This window comes from Aotus nancymaae, unplaced genomic scaffold (genome assembly GCF_030222135.1).
Source record: "Aotus nancymaae isolate 86718 unplaced genomic scaffold, 86718_ANA_hifiasm-v0.15.2.pri h1tg000036l, whole genome shotgun sequence".
Taxonomy (NCBI): domain Eukaryota; kingdom Metazoa; phylum Chordata; class Mammalia; order Primates; family Aotidae; genus Aotus; species Aotus nancymaae.
Genome location: NW_026988450.1, coordinates 83,604,469 through 83,627,044, shown reverse-complemented (window position 1 = coordinate 83,627,044; position 22,576 = coordinate 83,604,469). Strand labels below are relative to the sequence as shown.

Sequence of the window (22,576 nt, the reverse complement as noted above, 5' to 3'; positions counted from 1 at the left end):
AGGACTTGTAATTGAGCTTAAGTTCTAAGTGTTTATTTAAAAATGTTAAAAAAGACACCTGAGAAAAATTGTAAAATAAAGGATATTAGTACTAGATAAACATAAACAATGTAAATTTATTTTTCTAGAGGTGGGTCTAAAGTAGAATGCAAAAAGGAGGATGTAAAGAATTTTTTAAAAGATGTTTGGATACAGTACACGATACGGACAGTTCTTGACTTCCAATGGTTTAACTTAGTAATTTTTTTTTTTTTTTTGAGACGGAGTTTAGCTCTTGTTACCCAGGCTGGAGTGCAATGGCACGATCTCAGCTCACCGCAACCTCCGCCTCCTGGGTTCAGGCAATTCTCCTGCCTCAGCCTCCCGAGTAGCTAGGACTACAGGCACACGCCACCATGCCCAGCTAACTTTTTGTATGTTTAGTAGAGACGGGGTTTCACCATGTTGACCAGGATGGTCTCGATCTCTTGACCTTGTGATCCACCCGCCTCGGCCTCCCAAAATGCTGGGATTACAGGCGTGAGCTACCGCACCCAGACTAACTTAGTAATTTTTGACTTTACAATGGTGTGAAAGCAAAACACATGCAGTAGGAAACTTTATTTCCAGTATCCATACAACCACTCTGGTTTTTCAATTTCAGTTCAATATTTGATAAATTACATGAGATATTCAAGACTTTATTATAAAATAGGCTTTGTGTTAAATGATTTTGCCCAACTATAGGCCACTGTTAAGTATTCTGAGCATATTGAAGGTAGGTTAGGCTAAGCTTTGATGTTCAGTAGCTTAGGTGTGTCAAATACATTTCTGACTTACAATATTTTTAACCTACAAGGGGCTTATTGGACAAAACCCACTTTAACTGAGGATTGGTATATATCTCAGATCAATTTAAGAGCTAAGAAATAGAAAGAAAGAAAGCCAGGAAGCAGGTCCATCAGTACATTCCATGGTGACAGCAAATGTAAACATGGTAGTTTATAGGTTATTACCTCAAATGTTCCACAGTCTTAAGATAGGCAATGTAAGAATTATCCCCCCACATTTACACCTTCATGCCTTCAATAGGTACTGTGTGTATATACAAACACATATTTATCCATCTAAAAATCGTACACTTGTTCTATAACTGGTTAATACTGCAATACTTACCTAGGAGAACAGATTCATCATTAACAAGCCTATATGTAGAGAAATAGTTCCAACTGAGAAGACTGTTCTTGTCATATCCAACTGGATCATAGTTGTTTCTAATCTTTTTATAAAGCTGAGTTGTACTAGGCACAAAAGAAGGATCAGCTCCATGGTTTTCTCACTAATTTAGATTGTATTTATCCACAACCGTTAATTAACAGTGTCTTTTGCAGTAATATTTGTCCACTGGAGGACACGTTTAATTAAAAGTAGTTCATATAATCCATAAATCTGCAACCAGGCACATATAAACAGCTGTATGCCCCAGTACACTGAAAGCAAATGAGTTACTAAATGGTGTTTTGCTTTCACACCACCATAAAGTCAAAAAATCCTAAGTTAAATCGTTGTATGTTGAGAACTATCTGTATCTTGTACTGTATCCAAACATTTTTAAAAAAATTCTTCATATCCTCCTTTTCACATTTGACCTTAGATCCACCTCTAGAGAAATAAATTTACATTGTTTATCTAATACTAATATCCTTGTTGGACTTGCATTGTGTAATACCCCCTTTCACTTCAGGATACTATCTCAAAGTGCACATAACAGGACTTAGATGAATCATGTAAGGGTACTATATTAATCTATGTGCTAACTATTAATAAAGTTTAATTTCTTAAGAGCATAGGCTCTGGAGTCAGACTTCTAGGTTCAAGTGCCTTCTACTTAGTAACTTTTATTAAGTTACTCAGCTTCTTTGTTCTTTCATTTTTTTCATCTGTCATCAGGAAATAATAAGGTCTATCTCAAGTTATAAAGATTAAATGAGTTAATAGTACAGTGCTTAGAATAATGCCTAGCACATAGAAAACCATTCCATGTGTGTACACAGACATAAACAGAAGTCTACACATAAATAGAAGCTGTAATATATTTTCCCAGCACCCAAATGTATTAGAAAGCATGCATCCCTCTTTGGAGAACACCACCTAAGCACTTGTTTTCTATACTTTACTAGGGAGAACAAAACTGTAAAAGAATATCTTCATTTATAATCTACACTTACCTATTTCTTGCCCAAGGACAAAAATACAAAGGGAGAACAAACAAGGTTTATTTTCCCTTTATTCTCTTGAAATGAAAGGATAGATCGATTCTTTTATTAGCTCAATGGGACATTTTAAGTTCAATAACTTGACCACTAACACAATGATTACTTAAAGAGATACCCATTCTTGGTATTCAGGATTCTGATCTCATTTGAATTGTATCAGTGTAGTAAATGCCAAACTCTAAACAATAGTAAACCTAACAACAGACTTGGGACCATGGCATTCACATGAAATGGAGCAGCCTCCTCAGAAACAAAACACTTGTTTCTTAGCATAGTCGCTAACTGAGTCAAGCTTTGCATTACCGATAATAATTGTCAAGATTCTGATAATCACCCCTGAAAACAGCAATCACTTTTTACATGGGCATTTTAATCTCCTAAGAGTAAGTCATTCCAGACTTGTATGTAGGTGTTCATTTATTTCAATATCACAAATATTTTGGGTTCTCTTCTAGATATATAAAATTCCACGCTCAAGTAAAGCACTGAAGGCATTCCAGAATATATTCCTTACAATTTAAACGAATGTTATAATCCACTATTACCTGTAATTAAGTAATTCTAGCCCAATAGTTATTCTACCTTTCTCCCTGGTCTCTGTTAATATCCTGAATTTATTCTTAAAGACTAAATTTAATTTCATCCAAAATTATTTCTCTAGAAATAATTCTCCATCACTCCTTTAAACTCTATGCTGAGCCTCTACCTCTGTTATATTAATTCAATCTTTATCAACATTATTTAGTAAAATTTATGATTTCCCCTATTAGATTATAAATTACTTGAGAATAAGTAGGACCCACATTTAATTAACCATTTTTCCTATAAAATGGTTTCTCAATAAATACTTGTGGAATTAAAGCTTATTTTTCTCCAAATCAAATGGCACTCTTCAATAAAGTTTTTACTGATTTTTTTTTGTTGCAGAGATTACTACAATATATTAAAGCTATAGATAAATACTTTTATTTAAGTATATTTATTTTCCAGCCACAGATCATTAGGTATTAGTAGTAGTGGTTGAGATTATTTGATGTTGTTTTATTGACTGTAATTTTAACCTAATATCTATTTCTAAATGGTAAACAGCCCAACTTATTTAGACGTAATTCTAAAGATCAATGAAGTGTACAAGTAACGTTTCCAGGATATGAGCAAAATAAACATAAGACATACGCATACAAAGGAACATACAAGTCATATACAATCTGAAATAAGCTATCTTACATTCTTGCTATCTGTATTTGCTCAAGGTTAGATATTCCAGGAGGAGGTATGTGCAGACAAGCTATGCAGCCAATAAATATGAAATCATTAATGCAGAAAATCCCAGACTGCAAAAGTCAGGCTACAAGTGGAGAGAATGAAATAGAAGATTTAAAATCAAAGGCAAGAAACTGATACAGAAAAGAGGCTATTGCAATAGATAGGGTAAGAGGTGACAGTGCTCTAAATTAAGGAATGAACATGAAATGTAAAGAGAAATAGATGGTAATTAATTTAGAAAATAAATGAATGGTATCTGAAGGATTTAGGCAAGCAGGTCAATGAGAGAGAACTGTGCAGACAAAAATTATTTGTGATATCTGGCACAGGCACTCAAATACACTGAGCTCTTTGTCATTTACTGAAGTAAAGAACCTGAAGGAAAAAGTCAAGGTTGGCCAAGAAGAGGAGGTTTGAAGTTCAGATATGAACATAGCAAATCTCTAAAATGTCTGTAGGATATCCAAGTGGAAGTGTTCAGTGGCCATTTGGTCTGACAGAACAGAGACAGGTGACATACTCAGTTCCAGAAACCACAGGTCAGGCTGGCTCATAAGCCTGACTTCTTTCTCTATAACCATGATTCTCAGTCTTCCTTTGTATTAGGTGTCCATTTGTCATGTAATTACATATTATTTCTTTTAAAGAAAATTTATAGTTCAGTCTATGGCACGAATTTTTGCCATTTTCCCCCAAAAGACTGCATCCTAGAAAAGAGGGATTAGGTTCTGTTCATATTTCCTATCTACAATACCAGTATAGTCATGCAATTTTCAGTTGGTCCAATTTGGTGATCCTTATGGGGCCCAGAGTCAAAATAATCAGTATAGTAATATCCAAAATATATAAGCCCAGCAGTATATTGCTAAAGCACTAAAAATATTTTTACTTTTTGGCTCAGCAATAGACATAGAGATGTATCCTCTATGATGTATCCTCAAAGTAAGCAGAGATGTAATCAAAGAGTTAAATATAACAAAATTCAACACATACTTTAATTTCTAAGTGTAATGCTTTGTGACCAAAGTGCATGTAACAACTGTTTCTAGTCTTTTAAATGTAATACAAATTTTAGGAGGCCTATATATAAGGATTATAATCAAATTTTTAATTATTCATTGACTCAGGAAAATAACGCCAATGATAGTAATGTGCCCCCAAACAATATCTCTAGATTATTTCAGGAATCCCTCGATATATGCCTGGCTGTTTTCGGATTCACTTAACAAATTTAAGTTCAGGTGTTGTCTTCTGCCTCAATAATCAAGCACTGTAAGGAGAGCAAAAGTTAGATTTAAATTCCCTCCACAATATGTCTGCAATGCTGTCATATTTGTAAATATTAACCTAAATAACTTCCTAATTCTCACAGACAGGGGCTGTGTCATAAGACCCGAGTCCAGAGCCTCTGAGAACAGGACAAACGTAGCTTTTGAAGATTTACTCCTCCTGTTGCTACTAGTCGGTTCTCCCTTCCAGTTCCCACTACAAGATGTGGGTTGACAACATAAGAAAGTGGAAGGGAACTGTACATCATAAAACAACGGCCACTATGGGCCAATCAGTTTCTCTAAATTTATACAATCCATAGTGACCTTCTACTTCTTCATAGGCCCAAAGTTTAATGAATACTAGGAGGGGTGACTGATAGTAAATAAATGTATCCTTAAGTGATTATTTTTACTATCAGGCTGCCTTGATGTCAACAAGATTCAAAATCCCAACTAGCCAGCTGCTATGGTTTGAATGTTTCACCTCCAATTCACGTTGAAAATCACCATTGTGGGGGTATTAAGAGGTGGGGCCTTTTGGGAAGTGGTGAAGTCATGAGGGCTCTGTCCCCATGAATAGATTAATGCCTTTTAAAAGGGCTAGAGGTAATTAGTTGAGGCTCTTTTTGCTCTTCCACCTTCTACCATGCGAGGATGCAGCAAGAGGGCCCAAACCACACACCAAATGCAGGTGGCTTCATCTTAGATTTCCCAGCCTCCAGAAATGTAAGAAATCAATTTCTGTTCTTTATAAATGACCCAGTCTCAGTATTTTGCTATAGCAGCGCAATGGCCTAAGACAACCCATTAGTTTTGGCACTTTAGATACAAAAAACTAGCGTACGTGTACATTATCACTTTATTTCTAGAGGTAAATCACCAAGTGAACATCAAAAATCATCATTTTCACATAAATCCTCTGAAAAAATGTCTCTGAAAATCAATCGGGAGCAACAAAAATGGCAGCATTTAACATATCTCTATGTCTGTAAAATATTTACTATCCTAGGAAATCTGTAAATCCATGATGACTTTCATGGAATAGGTTTCTACCAAGTAGTAATTTCAGGGGTTTTAAATTGTCTATGACACACTACAAGGAAAAAATGCAAGTCACTTCAAAAAAGGAAGTTTCCCGGAAACTCCAGTAACAGACATGTTTTATCTCTCAAAGATCCTTAACCTAACCATTTATGTAAAGAGAACAAATACATCACATTCCCAACATTCAGATTATAGAAAAACTTTTAACATAAGAAACTTTCCTGGTTAAGACAAAGCTACTACAAATAGTATGTACACAGATTACTTAACATAGCACACTAAACCCTGAAAATCACAATCACAGTACAAAAGTATCTCCTGAGTAAAAACCTCAGGAACATTTACCCCAAAAATTTTTTTTAAATTATCTTAATAAATGTTACACTAAGTCATTAAATCATTCACATACAGAAACATGTAAAGTAGAAAAATATCATAAAAACCTACTCTTCATAAAATAACTGTTATTAAGATTCTAGTTCACATTTTCAAATAATTCTCCAACTTGGATCCTATATTTTCTGTATCTTGACTTCTCTTTTTTCTCTTGACTTCTCTTTTTTCATTTAATAATACAGCATAGGCACTTACAACAGAAAATTACGCATAGAGATATAATATATTTAAAGTCATATTACAACTCACTTTTTCAAATGGTCCATAATCATTCTTTCACTCCAGCCTGACTATTATGTGGCATTCCCTCTCCTAAAACAGTGTCCCATCATTAAGCACCTCGAAAGCCTCATCCTTTTAAAACAGTTCGAATGTCATTCTCTACTTTAACTTTGAAGGACCTTCAGCCAATGCCACCCACACACTGCTCCCTTACCAGTTCATTTATGTCTTCTACAAAAATCTGTCTAATCAAATAAAATAGCTTGTAATTTCGGAAATGCCTTCTGTGCTACAATATAGTGTTCCTCTGTCACCACCCTTCAATTTCATCATCTCACTTCTGACCCCAGCTAGCCAGCCTCTTTAGAGACAACTCCTTAGAGCAGCCTTCTCTGAGGCTATCACAAGGATCTTCTTCTCTGTCCTTTCAGGGCACCCTGTATAATTAATATAAACTTATTCATCTACTTTCACCAAAAAAACGCAGTTTTTTGAAACCAAAGACCATGACTTAATCACTTACATTTTCCCAAAACAATGTCTGGCTCAGAGAAGACCCTCAATAAATGCTAGGTATAGACAGAGATGGATGCAATGACAGATGAACCAGTGAACAAAAAAATAAATGTAAACCCTAAACCATAATGCATCTGTAGGTCCTCAAAGACAGAGTACCTTGTTCCAACGTTGATTTGTCATTTAAACTGACCACGTTCCACGCAGGTGCTGCTCAGCACCAGACGTTGAGGTTTATCTGCAAAAAACCTATGGAGAACAATTTCCACAGCTTCTTAAAGACTTTTTTAGAAAATCATAAAATAGCATTTAGAAGTTCACTCTTTACAAGCTTAGATACATAAGTCAAGAGAGTGAATATACATTAAGGTCTGAACACGAAATGATTCATGTACCCAATGTTGTGCCATTGAAAGAGGGTTGAAAATAGTTCATTAAGAGAAATCATTGAATTAATGGAAATCACTTTATTAGATGGAGTTTCACAAACAGTAGTTTTCTCTTGCCCCAGAAGCTTGAAGTGTACCATCACCATTAATTCCACACTACGCTGTTCTCTACTCACAGCTATTCCAGAGGGGTAAGTCCTGTTAGTTTCCTCCAGTTCATTCCATTAACTGACACCAGCATGGAAGCTTCTTCTTAGGACTGATTGCAGTGCTGTATTAGCTTTATACAGGGCTGGCTTGAAACTTGCATGCTCTATTATTATGCTAAGCAGAAATAGCCTTTTTCAGTATTCTGAAGGTAGATTTCTAAATAGTCTACTTCAGATATTGTAAGTATTTGAAATGGACTCTAATCTCAAACACAAAAATTATAATTTTTCTTCCCTTACCTCAAAGCTGACAATGAAAAACAATATTTGAGATTTTATTTCATATACTTTATTGATGTTATGAGTCAATAATGACATGAACACATTCTGAGAAATGCATTGTCAGGTGATCTCCTCACTGTGCAAACATCAAAGAGTACACTTACAAAAACCTAGATGGCATATAGTACTGTATACTTAGGCTATATGGTATAGCCTATTGCTCCTAGGCTACAAACCTGTATCTCATGCTACTGCACTAAGTACTATAAGCAATCGTTACACAATGGTAAATATTTGTATATCAAAATATAGAAAAGATGCAGCAAAAATACAGTATTATAATCTTATGGGACCACCATCATATATGCAGTCCATCATTGACTGAAATGCCACTACGCAGCGTATGGCTGCATTTTATTTTATTCCATTTACAAACTTAGAGACAACCAAATATTAATTTCAAGTTAATCATTATCAACTAGAATATGAACTACTTAAAGACAGCATCTATAACCTGGTCAGCTTCCCATCGGTTGCATATTAAGTATACAGAGCACATTGAGCATAAAGAATCAATATACAAAGGTTTCTACCAGTCATGTTTTGTTTGAATAATGAGTCTATGAAATGTTTATAACGTAATTTTCTGTTTATAAGACACATATATTCCTCAGAGTTCTGCAGGTGTGCATGAGTAAATTTCTAACAGGCTGTCCATCTATAAATATCAATTGTAAACTCCTAAACTCAGAGCAAAATGTAAAAGTTAACTATCCGAAGCCCTGAAGAATGATTGAAAACAGGCAGATTCTGAAAGGAAGTTATGACTTCAGAAAAGGAAATACCCTGGGGTGAATTTACTAATAAAATCTCAAATATTGTTTGGCCTTAGTGGCAAAGATTGAGAAAACCATAGTGTTAAAATGTGAGGGAGGAATACTAGAAAAGACAGAGTTGCAGATCACCAAATATTATGTATGAAATCTTCCAAAATCTGGCTTGCCCCTGAATTGCATGCCAAAAATTAAAAACAAAACCAAACTAAGGTAAGAAATGAACTGAGACTTGAACTCCTACCCAATAGACACGGTTTATACCCTGAATCCAACCAAGTTAATTAGCTACTAAAACAAAAATATCAACATTCTTCTGAAGAATGTAACAGAATCCAAGGTTTCCACAAGGCACATTCACAACAGCCAGCATACAATCCAAAATTACTTAAAATGCAAAGGACTGAAACAGTATGACTCTCCATCAAGATAAGACTCCTAATGCAGAATAAATCTCAGATGGCCAAGACTTAGAAGACTTAGAAATGTTCTAAGACAGAGATGTTCGGGGACCTATTTAACTGTACTGAGTAACACAGAGGAAAATAACACTTGCAATGAATTAAAAAATAGAAAATCCCAACAGAGAAAAAAAAATTCTATATACATACATGTATATATGATTCAAATGTAAATTCTGAAACAGATAATTATGATTCTTGATATAAAAAATTTACCTGGTGGGGTTAATAGCAAAATGAAGACAGGAATCAATGAGTTTAAGATACAGGAGTAAAAGTTATACAATCTGAAGGACAGGAAAAAAAAAACAGAGCCACAGAAAACTTTGTGAGAGTGACAAAAGGCTGAACATATGTGTAACTGAAATCTAAAAAGAATGAGAGGAGAAAGGATCAGAAAAATAATTGTAGTAACTAAAATATATAAAATGTACAAATCCTTTTAAAAACAAATTTTCACAAAAGATGTTATAGAAAATCTGTCTAGTGTCATATCAAAGATATTGAATTCATCATCAAACTCCAGGTCCAGATTGCTTCACTGGTGAATTCTATCAAATATTTAGGAATAAATAACACCAATCTGATATATGTTCTCTGACAAAAAGGAAACAAACACTTCCTCAGTCATCTTATGAAACCAGCATAACACTGACACTAAAATCTGAAAAAAATATTAATTTTTAAAAATATACAGGTCAGGCCAGGCGTGGTGGCTCCTGCCTATAATTCCAGCACTTTGGGAGGCAGAGGTGGGCAAATCACATGAGGCCAGCCTGGCCAACATGGCAAAACCTCATCTCTACTAAAAATACAAATATTAGCCAGGCATGGTGGTGCATGTCTGTAATCCCAGCTACTTGGAAGGCTGAGGTATGAGAATCACTTGAACCCAGGAGGTAGAGGTTGCAGTGAGTCAAGATCGCATGAATGCACTCCAGTCTGGGCAACAGAGTGGGATTCTGTTTCAAAAAAAAAAAAAAAAAAAAAGGTACAGGTCAGTATCACTCATTAACATAAGATGTGACTGAATCCAGCAATACATAAAACAGATAATATGTCACAGTCAAGTAGGGTTTAACCCAGGAATACAAAGAAGGTTTTAGTTTTAAAAATCAATCATTAAAATTTACCATATAAACAGTATAGAGGAACACCTTATATTTATTTCAATAGATGTAGAAAGAGCATTCAAAAAATTTTACTAGCCATTCAGGATCAGAACTCCTTGTAAAATTAAAGTAGAAGGGAATTTCCTCTACCTAGCAAATAACAAACTACCCCCAGAAATCTATAACTAATATAGTTCTTAATGCTAAAATAACCGCATGCTTTGCTCCTTGACTAGAAACAGGAATAACTCCTATTCTCCTCACTTGTCTTCAGCATTATACTGGAGATGTTAGCCAAAATATTGACAGTAAAATAATAAGATGCATAGAAGCTGGAAAGGGAGAAGTGAACTGTTTAAGCAAATGATATAATTATATGCATGACAAATCCTAAGAAATCTACAAAACAACTTACTAGAATAGGTGAATTTAAATTTAGCAAGGTAGCAGAAGACAAGGTTAATATTCAAAATTGTAGGAAAAATACTGGAAAATAGAAATTTAAAAATATTCAATTTATGACAGTGTCAAAAAACACACAATATTTCAGAATAAGTTTAACAAAAGACATACAAAACCCCTATCTTGAAAAGTACAAAACACTGTTGATAGAAATTAAATGAAGACTCAATATTGTTAAGATGTCAAATCTCCCACAAATTGCTCGACAGATGCAATGCAATTGCAATTGTAATCGCAGCAGATGGTTTTGTAGTAATTAACAAAGAAATTCTTAAATTTATATGTAATTGTAAAGGATCTAAAATATCTAAGCGATTCTGAGAAAGGAGGACAAAGGCAGAGGAACTACATTACCTAAATTCATGTTTCACTATGTAAAACCCTACAGTAATCGAGACAGTGTGGTATTGGCATAAGGATCCATAAATAGAATAAAAGTAGTGAACTGAAAGCTTAGAAATACACCCCCACCTACATGCTCACCTGATTTTCTCATCACAGGCACCAAAACAATCAGTGGAAGGAAATATCTTTCAACAAATAGTGCAAGAAAAACTAGATAACCATATGAGAAAAAAGATGAACTTGTACCTCTACCTCATACCATATACAAAAATTCATTTGAGATGTATCATAGACCTAAAAGTAAAAGCTAAAGTAACACTTTTAGAGAAAATACAGAAGAATATCTTTATAACTAACAAAGAACTCTAACATTTCCTTGAGGTTGGCAAAGATTTCTTAGTTCATAGAAGGCAATGACCACAAAAGAAAAACCCGATGTCATCAAAATTAAACACTTCTGCTTATCACAAGATTGTATTAGGAAAAATAACAGACTGAGCCAAATATTTGTAAACCATGTATCTAACAAAACATGCATAGTCAGGATATATAAAGCTCTCACAATTTAATGATAAAAAGACATGCAGCCCATTTAGAAACAGGAAAAGGTCTGAAAAGACATAACAACAGAAGATACAGGAAGAGCCAATAAGGATATGAAAAACTGCACAAAATCATTAATCATAAGGAAAATGCAACTTCATACTACAGGAAGATACCAATATACCATCAAAATGGCTAAACTAAAGAAGGCTGACAGCACTAAATACTGATGAGGGTATAGAGCAACTACAACACACACACATTGTTTGTGGAAATGTTACAAGGTACAAGCACTTTGGAAAAAAGTATGGCAATTTCTTATAAAACTAAATACACAACAATTTTCAATACTAGGTCTTTAATAAAGAGTAACACACATATCTAGTTATGAAACAACTTGTACAAATAGTAAAGACATGGAATCAATCCAAATACCTATCAATGACAGACTGGATAAAGAATATGTGGTACATATACACTATGGAATATTATGCAGCCATAAAGAGGAATGAGATCATGTTCTTCACACGGACATGGATGGAGCTGGAAGCCATTATCTTCAGCAAACTAACACAGGAACAGAAAAGCAAACACCACATGTTTTCACTTCTAAGTGGGAGCTGAACAATGAGAACACATGGACACTCGGAGGGGAACTACATACACTGGGGCCTGTCGTGGGGGTGGAGGAGGGAGAACATCAGGATAAATAGCTAATGCATGTGGGGCTTAATACCTAGGTGATGGGGCAAACCACCATGGCACATGTTTACCTATGTAACAAACCTGCACATCCGGCATGTGTAACCCGAAACTTAAAACAAAACAAAATTTTTAAAAAAGAAAAGAAACAACTCGTACAAAACTGCTCACAGCAATTTAATTTATAATAACCAAAAAATTAAAAGTGGCCAGATAAATGAATAAACAACAATGGTATAATCAGGTAACAAATTATTATTCATCAATAAAAAGAAATGAACTACTAATATTTACAACAGTATGCAAGAATCATGTATATGAACGTTCAGAAGAAAGGAAAAATGGTAAAATTTAAATAAAATACAAACAATGATATTTTTGAACATTTATGTGCCAAGCATTTAACACGGATTATCTCATTTAATTTTATACCATTCAACCTCATACTACAAATGAGGAAACTGAGGTGTAAAGAAGTTGAATAGGTTTCCCAAAGTCACATTGCTAGTTTGACTCAAAAGGATATATTTTCAGGAATCTGTAACTCACACTAAAGTTAAAGGGAAAATACAGAATGACTAAATTTACTAAGTTTTTAATTAACTTTAGAAGTGCGCGTGGGCGATGCTAAGAGAAAACATCTCTAGAAAATATCAAACAGAATGTAAATTAAACATCTGCTCCCCTTTGATTCAGTTAAAATACCTGCAGTGTAGACCTCACTGTCTTACCTTAGGGAACTGTTTTACAGGAATTAACACTTTCTGTCCCAGCTTCATGTTCTTATTTATCACCACATCAATGTACTTTTCTTCATCCTTGCCTTCTCCTTTTTGAAACTTTTCTATTTCTGTGGAGGCAAAAAGATAACCATGAAGTGTATGACTCAGAAATACAGGGGTTGGGTGTTCTGATTAGCTCTATTGTGGCAATGAAATCAACTACTACTGAAGTATGGACTATTGTGGCAATTGTTATCAAGTACATTTCTTGTTTTATCAATGATTCTGTACATTTCCTGTTTTATCAATGATTCTGCCTAAATGGAAAAAATGCATGTATCATGGTTCTATAAAGTCAAACCTCAACTGCTCATACTAACAAAGGAGAACAGCGACCAGATAACAAGTTACTTCCGGTCTTCTGGTTTCCTAGATAAAGGCTGAAATAAAGAAGAAAAGCCATAAAAGCATTCGCAGTTCAGTGTTACAAAGCACTGAAACCTCCCTATTTATCAATCTTGCCTGGTGTTTCAAGGCTTATACAACCAAAAACTGATTCTATGATGGCATTAAACCCCAGACAACCTTCCAGCAGCCCACCTCCCCAATCAAATCTTCCCTCCTCGCATATGACACATAACAACTATATGCTATGCTAATGTCTTTACTAATGCTCTTCACTCGACTTGTTTTGACGATTTCATCTTAATCTCCTTTCGAGACTTAACCACATTAAATCTCTTTTTCTGTGCAAGTGTTTCTTTCCTCAATGGGGTGGCAAGAATGGAAGAATCAATCACTCTCACCTTGATACTCCCAAAGCATTTTACGTGCAACTCTACTACCACCCGTAGATGGAAAAAAAAAAAAAATGTGCTATGTCTCCCATGAGAACATAAATTTCTCTTAGGTAACATCTATTCACTCATAAACATCTTTAACTAAGCAAGTTCCAGATCCTAGAAAATTTTAGCATAAAGTTTCATTCACTTTATGGCCTATAGTATTTGGATGTACAAGAGATACAAAATGAGGTGTCTGCATGACTGCTGAATGAATGAGTACATGAACTGTTACTTCCAAAGACCAATCAATAGACACCTAGGTTCAGAGAAGGATAAATAGCAGCCTGGAGAAGGTATCAAAGACGGCATCAGTTGGACAAAGGAATACACATATTTATCGATTTTGCTTGTTGAGCTAGGAACATTTAAGAATTTAATATGTGCCATCCCTGGACAAGATACTTCACTTTCACGACCTAATTCAATCCTCTAAACAGATGACAAAGAGGAGGTTCGAAGAGGTGACTTCACAGTAAGTGGCAAAGGTAAGATTTACCCTCAGGTTTGTTTGACTCCAAAGACAAGGTGCCTGTGCAGTCTTTCCCACCATTTTTTATGCTATATCAGAAAAAAAGGTAAGAAAGATTTTTACAGCATCTCGGGATAAATGAAGGATTTATTTAAAGCTGGAGGCTTCAGGCCTGGGGCTTCTGTCATTACTGAAGCAGCCAATGGGCTTCAAAATACCACTGAGGAGCTTTCACTCCATCATACTATGTGGCCTCCCATTTCTAACTAGATCATTGTCTATTAAACAACGTTTCTGAATGAGCAACAAAGAATTATTACAATTTAAAGGACATTGAGTGGGACATAAAAATTTTAAGATTCTCATCTGGGATCTGCTAATAATTGTATTTGCAATTAGAAAAAGTACATCAGTTAGGATGCAGGTTCTTCATATTTAAAATGAGAAAAGGGTAAAATAGCCAACAATTTGGTTCTAAAACCTTAGGATCTTGTGTGACTTACAAATGCTGACAAAGCCACTCACTCCTTGATAAAGTTTAGTCACTAATAGTAAGTAAGGTGCATTCCTGAGTTCTGTGAGTCATTATAGCAAATTATCAAATCCAAGGAAGGATCCTCGAACCTCTGAATTTGTAGTCAGGTAGAAATCTGGGTAGCCTGGGCATGAGATTAAGGGTAGCATCTGAAATGGGGGCAGTCTTGTGAGATTAAGCCCTTGATCTGTGGGGAGGGGTGGAGGCCTGATGCTAACTTCTGCAGTTAGCTTCAGAATTGAATTATTGGATACACAGCTGGCATCAGAGAATTGGTCAGTGTCTGAAAGCACTATACAACAGGAAATAACAGTGATGAGGTGGGGGAGATGGAAGGAAGCAGGGTAGAAACTGAAGATAAGAAAGGATGGCAAATTATAACTTCAGCTTCTAATCAAAGCTTCCAAGAAGATATAAACACTAAGTCACCAAATAAATGAATTAGTCATTTTGTCTGCTTTCTTGTACTACATTATGTTTTGATTCTGGAAAATTAATTCCAAGTGGAGTCTGTACTAGAAAAATATACACAAAAACAGAAAAGCACCTTTAATTTTTATTGATTTTTTTCTATAAAAATAATACACGCACATGGTAAAAATTTAAAACAATATGACAGGATATAAAATTTTGTTAAGGTTTCTCTACCTCAACTCTAGAAATAATTATAATCAACTATTTTTATATACACTTTCAGAAATTTTCCATGAATAGAAGAGACACACACAGAGTTTAAAAACTGTAGTACCAATGGTATAAATAAGCTACACTGGTTTTGTTTTCTTAAGAGCAGTAAGTCTCACATCAGCTGCTCTAAGCATAACAATTCATGACTTCAGCTTTAATTAGTAGAAAAAAATAAATCCTGTCTTTCATTCTCTATTTATGCAGTAATTGGGAATATCTTCGGCATAGTTACAAAAGTCAACAAAATCAGGTACACTGAAACATCCTAAAAATTGTTTGTATGTATGTGTATGTGTGTCCAAATAGATTCAACTGCCTTCTTTCTTTTCAAATAACAAAGTTTAGGAATTGTTAAAAACTCGCACCAGATGCACAATATTTTATTCCATAAATTCAGAATTCCATCGTTCTTCCTTGTATCAGTGATATTTAACATTTTGAAATAACAAATACAATTATATAGGCAAGCTTTTAAAAATCAGGAATTATTTTATCATATATTACACTTTAAGATCATCTATGATTTTAGAAAGGAAAATGAAAGAAAATCTATATAAAATACCTAATTTCCTCTCTACATATACACAGCATCCTACAAATCTTAAGTCGCTGGAATGTACTATTGCTATCTTAAACTTTGAATGATGTTGGAATATTTTATGTTTAAGATTCAGAAAAAAATTTTTTTAAGCCTGATGCCGTATCAGAAGCATGGAGGTTTGCAGTTATTGGGCCTGAAGCACCACACAACAATGCAAAAAGCCTTGAGCCCCACTGCTGGAGTCAAACATGCCTGATTTAAATCATGGCTGCTATACTTTCTCAGGTCCTTGTGCCTGCCAATATAAAATTCAAAACTGGTAAAACTTTTGTTGTTTTTAGTAGATGCTGTTCAATCAACAATTTGTATTTTCTACTTGAATGAGGATTATAACTAGCTTAATGTTTTTTTTTTAATCCAGAAATATACAAGGCACAAAAATGGAGAATTGTACAAAATGATCTATGAAATCTTGAGACAGCTGTCACAAGGACTTATGCTTGTCCCTACCTGTGAATTGCATATTAAAAAACCCCTGCTACCACCCCTCTCATCTTTCCCAAGGGAGGAAAGATGCTTGACATCCACCAAGATAGATGTGACCCTCTAGTTAACTATAGCAAAGTGAGGCCACCAATAGAGAAAACCCAATCAGATTTTCAAGGACAAATGCATAGGGGATTTGACTTTCACTAATCCCCAGATTACATTTGGTACCAAACAGCTTACTATACCAATACCATCTCCTAGCTCAGAAATAATAAGCAAATGTGTGATTAAGGTTTCAGATAATATAGGAGATTAAAATGCTATCTTTTCAAATCATATAACCAAACTTCTCTCAGTGCAGAAATCTTGTTTTCAGTAATAACATCTATATTGTTTTTTGTTTGTTATTTGTTTTGCTTCGGTCTAGTATAGAATTTCCTAAGCAATGGCCTCTTTCCTTTTTAATGTAACAGACATACTAAAGTCCACTAATCTTCTGAAAATAGCTAAATCATCTTTGGATTTAAATGAGTTAAGTTTCCAATGTAAAAATTTTAGTAATGTAAAATTTTTAAAGGAGCTTCATTTCTCTCATAGAATCAAACACACATAGATTGTTATTTTTCCTTTGTTCTACCAAATTCATTTCTAGAAATTCAACCTACATATATACTTAGATGTAAACAATATTATACACAAAATTATCCACTACATCATTGTCTTTAATAGTAAAACACTGGGAACCACCTAAATGTCTATCAACAGGAGACTAGGTAAATAAGCTCATGTATACCCACAGAATAAAATGGCATAAGGCTACTGCACAAAGTGAGGAAACTTCATGTTCTCATAGTGAAAGATCGCTACCAAATATACTGTTTACACACACACACACACACACACACACACACACAATATGTAAGAAAAAATGTTTAATTTACTTATATACACACAGAAAAATCTCCCTATTGATACACAGTTATATATCATGTAACAGCGTTACAATCAACATATATGACAACGGTCCTGTAAGGGTATAATGAAGCTGAAAAACTTCTATTGTCTAATAATGGCTTAGCTGTGGTAACCTTGCAGCACAAAGCATTACATGTTTGTGGCAATGATAGTGTAAACAAAGCTTCCGTGCTACCAGATGTGAAAAAGTGTTCAATAATGACCAGACCTTCATACTCACTTACCACTCACCCACTGACTCACCCAAAGGCAACTTCCAGTTTCATAAGCTACAGTCATGATAGTGTCCTATGCAAGTATACCATTTTTTATCTTTTGTACTATATTTTTATTGTGCTTTTTCTATGTTTAGATAACACAAAATACTTGCTATTGTGTTACAAATGCCTACAGTATTCAGTATGGCAACATGTACGTTGACTTTGCAACATGCTGTCTAGGTTCGTAGCCTAGCAGCAACAGGCTATATCACCTAGCCTAGGTGTACAACAGGCTGCTAAGTGCACTCTATGATGGTCCACAACAACAAAATCATCTAAGGATGCATTTCTCAGAACACACATCCCTGTGGTTGAGCAACAAAAGACTGTGTAAGAAACTAGTTATATATTTGTCATGGAAGGAATAAAGTAGATAAGATACAGAAATACTTTTCACTGTATCTCTTTTTTGCATTGCTTTAAATTTCTGAAGGATGTGAATATTTTACCCATCTAAAAAGGCATGCAGGGGCCAGCAAAGGAAAAGAAAAAGAGACTATATGGAGAGGGTGGCCCAATGGGGCTACAGACTGCACACAGGAAAGCAGCCAATTTGTGGTGACACAGCTGGAAGGGCCAGAGCAAATATTCATTCTGAGCTCACTTCTCCCTCATGCCAAGCTTCCGCTGGTGACCACCAGTGGATAGCTCTTAACCCATCTCAAAGCCAGAGGGTAAATATATCGATGATACAGGTCTTCTACCATGCATATCAGCCTCTGGGCACACAGCAGAGTAGGGAAGGGTAGACAGAGGACCTGATGCAGCAAAAAACAAACAAACAAACAAATAAATAAACAAAAAAAACTCCAACGCTACATCTTCAGCAAACACAAGGAATCTTTTAGTACCTCCTTTACATACAAAAGTATCCATCTAAGCTCACCACATACAAATTTACATAGCAAAATATTGAAAAATAAAGAAAATTATTTTAGAAGTCACTTATACCAGTAGTAATCAAATAATAATTATTACTTTGTTGATGATGACTTGCTAAATACAGGGCTGTGTGTTTGACTTAAATTATTTCTTTCTCCTAACAAATATATGATCTGCTATGTGCATTAACAGAGTGAGATCCTGAGGACTGAAATGGTTAAGAAGTTTGCAAAGGTTAGAGAGCCAATAGACAGCAAAATCAGAATTCAACTCTAAATATATCTGACTTCAAGCTCATACTTTTTTTAAATTGTTATTTTAAAAAAACACAAAAGATATAGTCTTAACCATTTTTAAGTACTGTTCAGTCCATCCACACTGCTGTACAACAGATCTCCAGAACTTCTCCGTGTCACACAACTGAAACCCTATGCACATCAAACTACTCCCCACTTTTCCCTCCGCCCAGCCCTTAGTAACCACCATTCTATTTTGTCTATATAAATGTGACTACTTAGCTATGTCATATAAGAGGAATCATGCAGTATTTGTCTTTCCATGCTTGGCTTATTTCACTTAGCATAATGCCCTCAAGATTCATCCATGGGGCAGCATGTGGCAGTATTTTCTTACTTTTTAAGGCGGAATAATATTCCACTGTAGGTACATAACACATTTTGTTTATTCATTCATTGGTTGACAGACATTTGGAGTGTTTCCACCTCTTAGCTATTGTGAATAATTAAAGACTACACCCTTTAAACTCTTTTTTCCTTCTTTCCTGAAGTGAGATATGAAAATGTTCTAAAAGTTGTAAATCACAAGTAATGGATGTTTTTAATGTAGTCACATCTGCTTATCCCTTCACTTTATTCTCCTACAGCAAAGTTATTCTGTGAGAATAACTTTGTGAAATTATTCAAAAAGTGAAGGGATAACTTTAAAGATCACTGGCGATCTTTAGTGAGCTCCGAAAGTGGACTTAAAGGAACAGCTGTAGAAACTTTGTGTGGCATCAGGGGCAGTTCTAGGCCCAAATCCAAATGAAAATGCAAATTCCACTAACGCCAAAATAAGCAAATTACAGAGTAAGTGAGTACAAAGGAGTCAAACAGAAGCAATCTTTGCATAAAGTAGATGAAGGAAAAAAAAAGAGGGGCGGAGGAGACATGACTATAGCTCTTTAATTGCTGAAGCCTAAGATGATTAAATCAAAAAATATTCTAAAGTCTTGCATGGTCATCCTCCAATGCAACTGGCCAGTTTCCATGGTTTTAAGGTAAAAATTGATACTCTAGTCCCAAAAATTAAAGAGACAAAAATAATGGCAAAAGGATCCACTTTCTGCAACCAAGACACCTTCTGAACACTGCTGATTACTGAATTCTTAACTGCTAAGTAGTAAGAACTTTCTCAGTAAAGAAACTAAAACATAAAACCTCAGAGAGTAAGAGTCTTGGAAATAATTCGGCCACACTCCAACTGCTTGAGTTTGAATCCCTGCTATGGTAATTAATTATATGGCCATCAGAAAGTAACGTAATCTAAGTCACAATTTCCTCATCAAAGAAATGCAGAAATAACAGCATCTGCCTCACAGAGTTTTTATGAGGATTAAATAATTTAATATTTGCAAAGAATAACAATACCTGGTCCAGGAAAGTTCTATATAGGAATTTGCCAAATACTGTATGTACCTGTACTAGACAGTAAGTTCTTGAGTCTTGAGATTTTATCTAATTTAACTTTATATCTCTTGAGCAATCTAGAAATTGCAAGTCTGTGTCCAGCTCTTAATTAAAACATTGACTTCCCCTTCACCCCACAGATGAATTGATAATAGCCTTCACAATGACCTGTTTTGCTGCATAAAACTTGTACCGTAACAGAGTGTATTTTCATATACTCACTGTTTACACTTCTGTGCCCAACAAGATGGTAAGCTCATGGAAGGTAAGAACATCTATTTATTCATCTTTGCTGTATTCTAACACTTAGCATAGTGATTTAGGATAAGGGCTGCATAAATGGTTATTAAATGGTTGAACAAATCAAAGAATGAATGTTTAAAACAATTGGAAGGGATATAATGAGTTTGTAAAGAGCTAGCTAGCAGTCACTGCTGAAAAGTGTTCTTTTAAAAACTATAACTTGTTTTTTAAGAGCTATTAATAAAAGTTCAGAAAAAGGTCAGAAAAGTGTAAAGGATAATTCAAATCAGCCTGCACAATGACATACTAGTGTGAAATTAATAAAGGCAATAGAGTTACCCTATCCCCCTTTCCAAACACTTTAACTCTCGTGTAAACTTTAATTAAAGGATGGACCTTGGCCTGAATCTATAATAAAATAGAAAGCTCATATAAGATGCTCAACACTCAGAAATCTATTTCAAAACAGAACAACAGTCCAGCCGGAGTATTTAAATTATTTTTAAAAGAAATATAAAGAGTATTTCCAGCCACTGTAAACTCTACTGGACAAATTACTAAAATGTTACTGTAGCTGCTAGTCTGAAAAGGAATTTTTTTAACCTCCAACACAAAGAATATTTTACTTAAGAAATCCAAACCTAACTGAATACTCATTACATTCAAACCAGAGTTGAATACACTATAACTACCCAACTAGATTGATTCATACAGCACCTAATCTTGCAGATAATATTCCATGAACAAATGGCACAGCAGAGTAGAGATACATATTACTGTCTAATAAGGACAAATAAGCTCATCATAATTACACAGAAATATACCATCTAGCGAGAAAGAAACAGTTTATACTCTAAATATTACAAATGCTTAGAAAAAACGATTTTTATAAACACAGAGCAAATATTTGTACATAAAATGTTTTTAAATATACATACAACACCTAAGATTAAAACACACACACAAAAAATAACAGTCAAATTTCCAAAAGGGAAGACAGGAGGAAAAGAACGGAAAAATCATAAGCAGGTAGACGGAGAGGGGGAGGAATTCATTAATTAATTCCACCCATCATGGCTAATTAACAAAAATATTACAATGATATCAGCAGCTGGAATTTATTTAATGACTATCTTCCAAGTAGTTAATCTCTGTAACACTGCTGCAAAGTAGATACAATGTTCATTTACAGAAAGGAAATGCCTATTTATAGACATCCAGTGATTTTTAGATAGAGTCCCACATCCAACAGAGATTTAGGATTCCAGCCTAGGTTGTCTGATTACTATGTTCATGCTTCTTCTACTTTCTTAGTATTACTGTAGCAAAGAGATCTTGATTTGGGATGAGAAAAAATGTCTTGGATTATTACATTTTGGGGAAACTCACCAAGTTGTTACAAGTATCAAAAGAAATGTCCATGAACGTGCTTTGAAACTACAACACACAAAGCAAATATAGGTTATTATGGTTTACTTAAAATACAATTCCTAATTTGTGATGGTTTACTTATACTGTTAAGGAGGAAAAAAAAAAAAGGCCAGTACATGGAGATGGCTCCAGAGCCTTAGGTTCATACAGAAGCAAACTGAAACCCAGCTCAGAGTGAATGGCCACAGCTTAGGAAGAGAAAACTTAAGCTTAACCAATGAGAAGGCATCAACTAACCTAGAAGTAGAGGCAATCAAAAACTATCAACTGGCCAGGTGCAGTGGCTCACGCCTGTAATCCCAGCACTTTTGGGGGCCAAGGCAGGTGGATCATGAGGTCAGGAGATCGAGACCATCCTGGCCAACATGGTGAAACCCAGTCTCTACTAAAAAATACAAAAATTAGCCAGGCGTGGTGGTGTGCACCTGTGGTCCCAGGTACTCAGGAGGCTGAGGCAGGAGAATCACTTGAACCTGGGAGGCAGAGGTTGCAGTGAGCCAAGATCATGCCACTGCACTCCAGCCTGGGTGACAGAGCGAGTCTCCATCTCAAAAAATCAAA

The 22,576-nt window shown here is 34.9% G+C and overlaps 1 protein-coding gene across 4 annotated transcripts in view; it reads right to left on the bottom strand.

Moving 5' to 3' along the window:
• The window catches only part of KHDRBS3 (KH RNA binding domain containing, signal transduction associated 3), a 195,451-nt gene that overhangs the window by 122,524 nt on the left and 50,351 nt on the right, over window positions 1–22,576 (bottom strand). For all 4 annotated transcript variants that reach the window (XR_010345640.1, XR_010345641.1, XM_064384623.1 and 1 more), the window contains exon 2: window positions 12,980–13,098. Coding sequence is in view for 2 of the 4 variants with exons in the window: in XM_064384623.1 (XP_064240693.1) it covers window positions 12,980–13,098 (119 nt within the window). In the remaining 2 variants the exon portion in view is untranslated. The remainder of the gene's footprint in view (window positions 1–12,979; window positions 13,099–22,576) is intronic.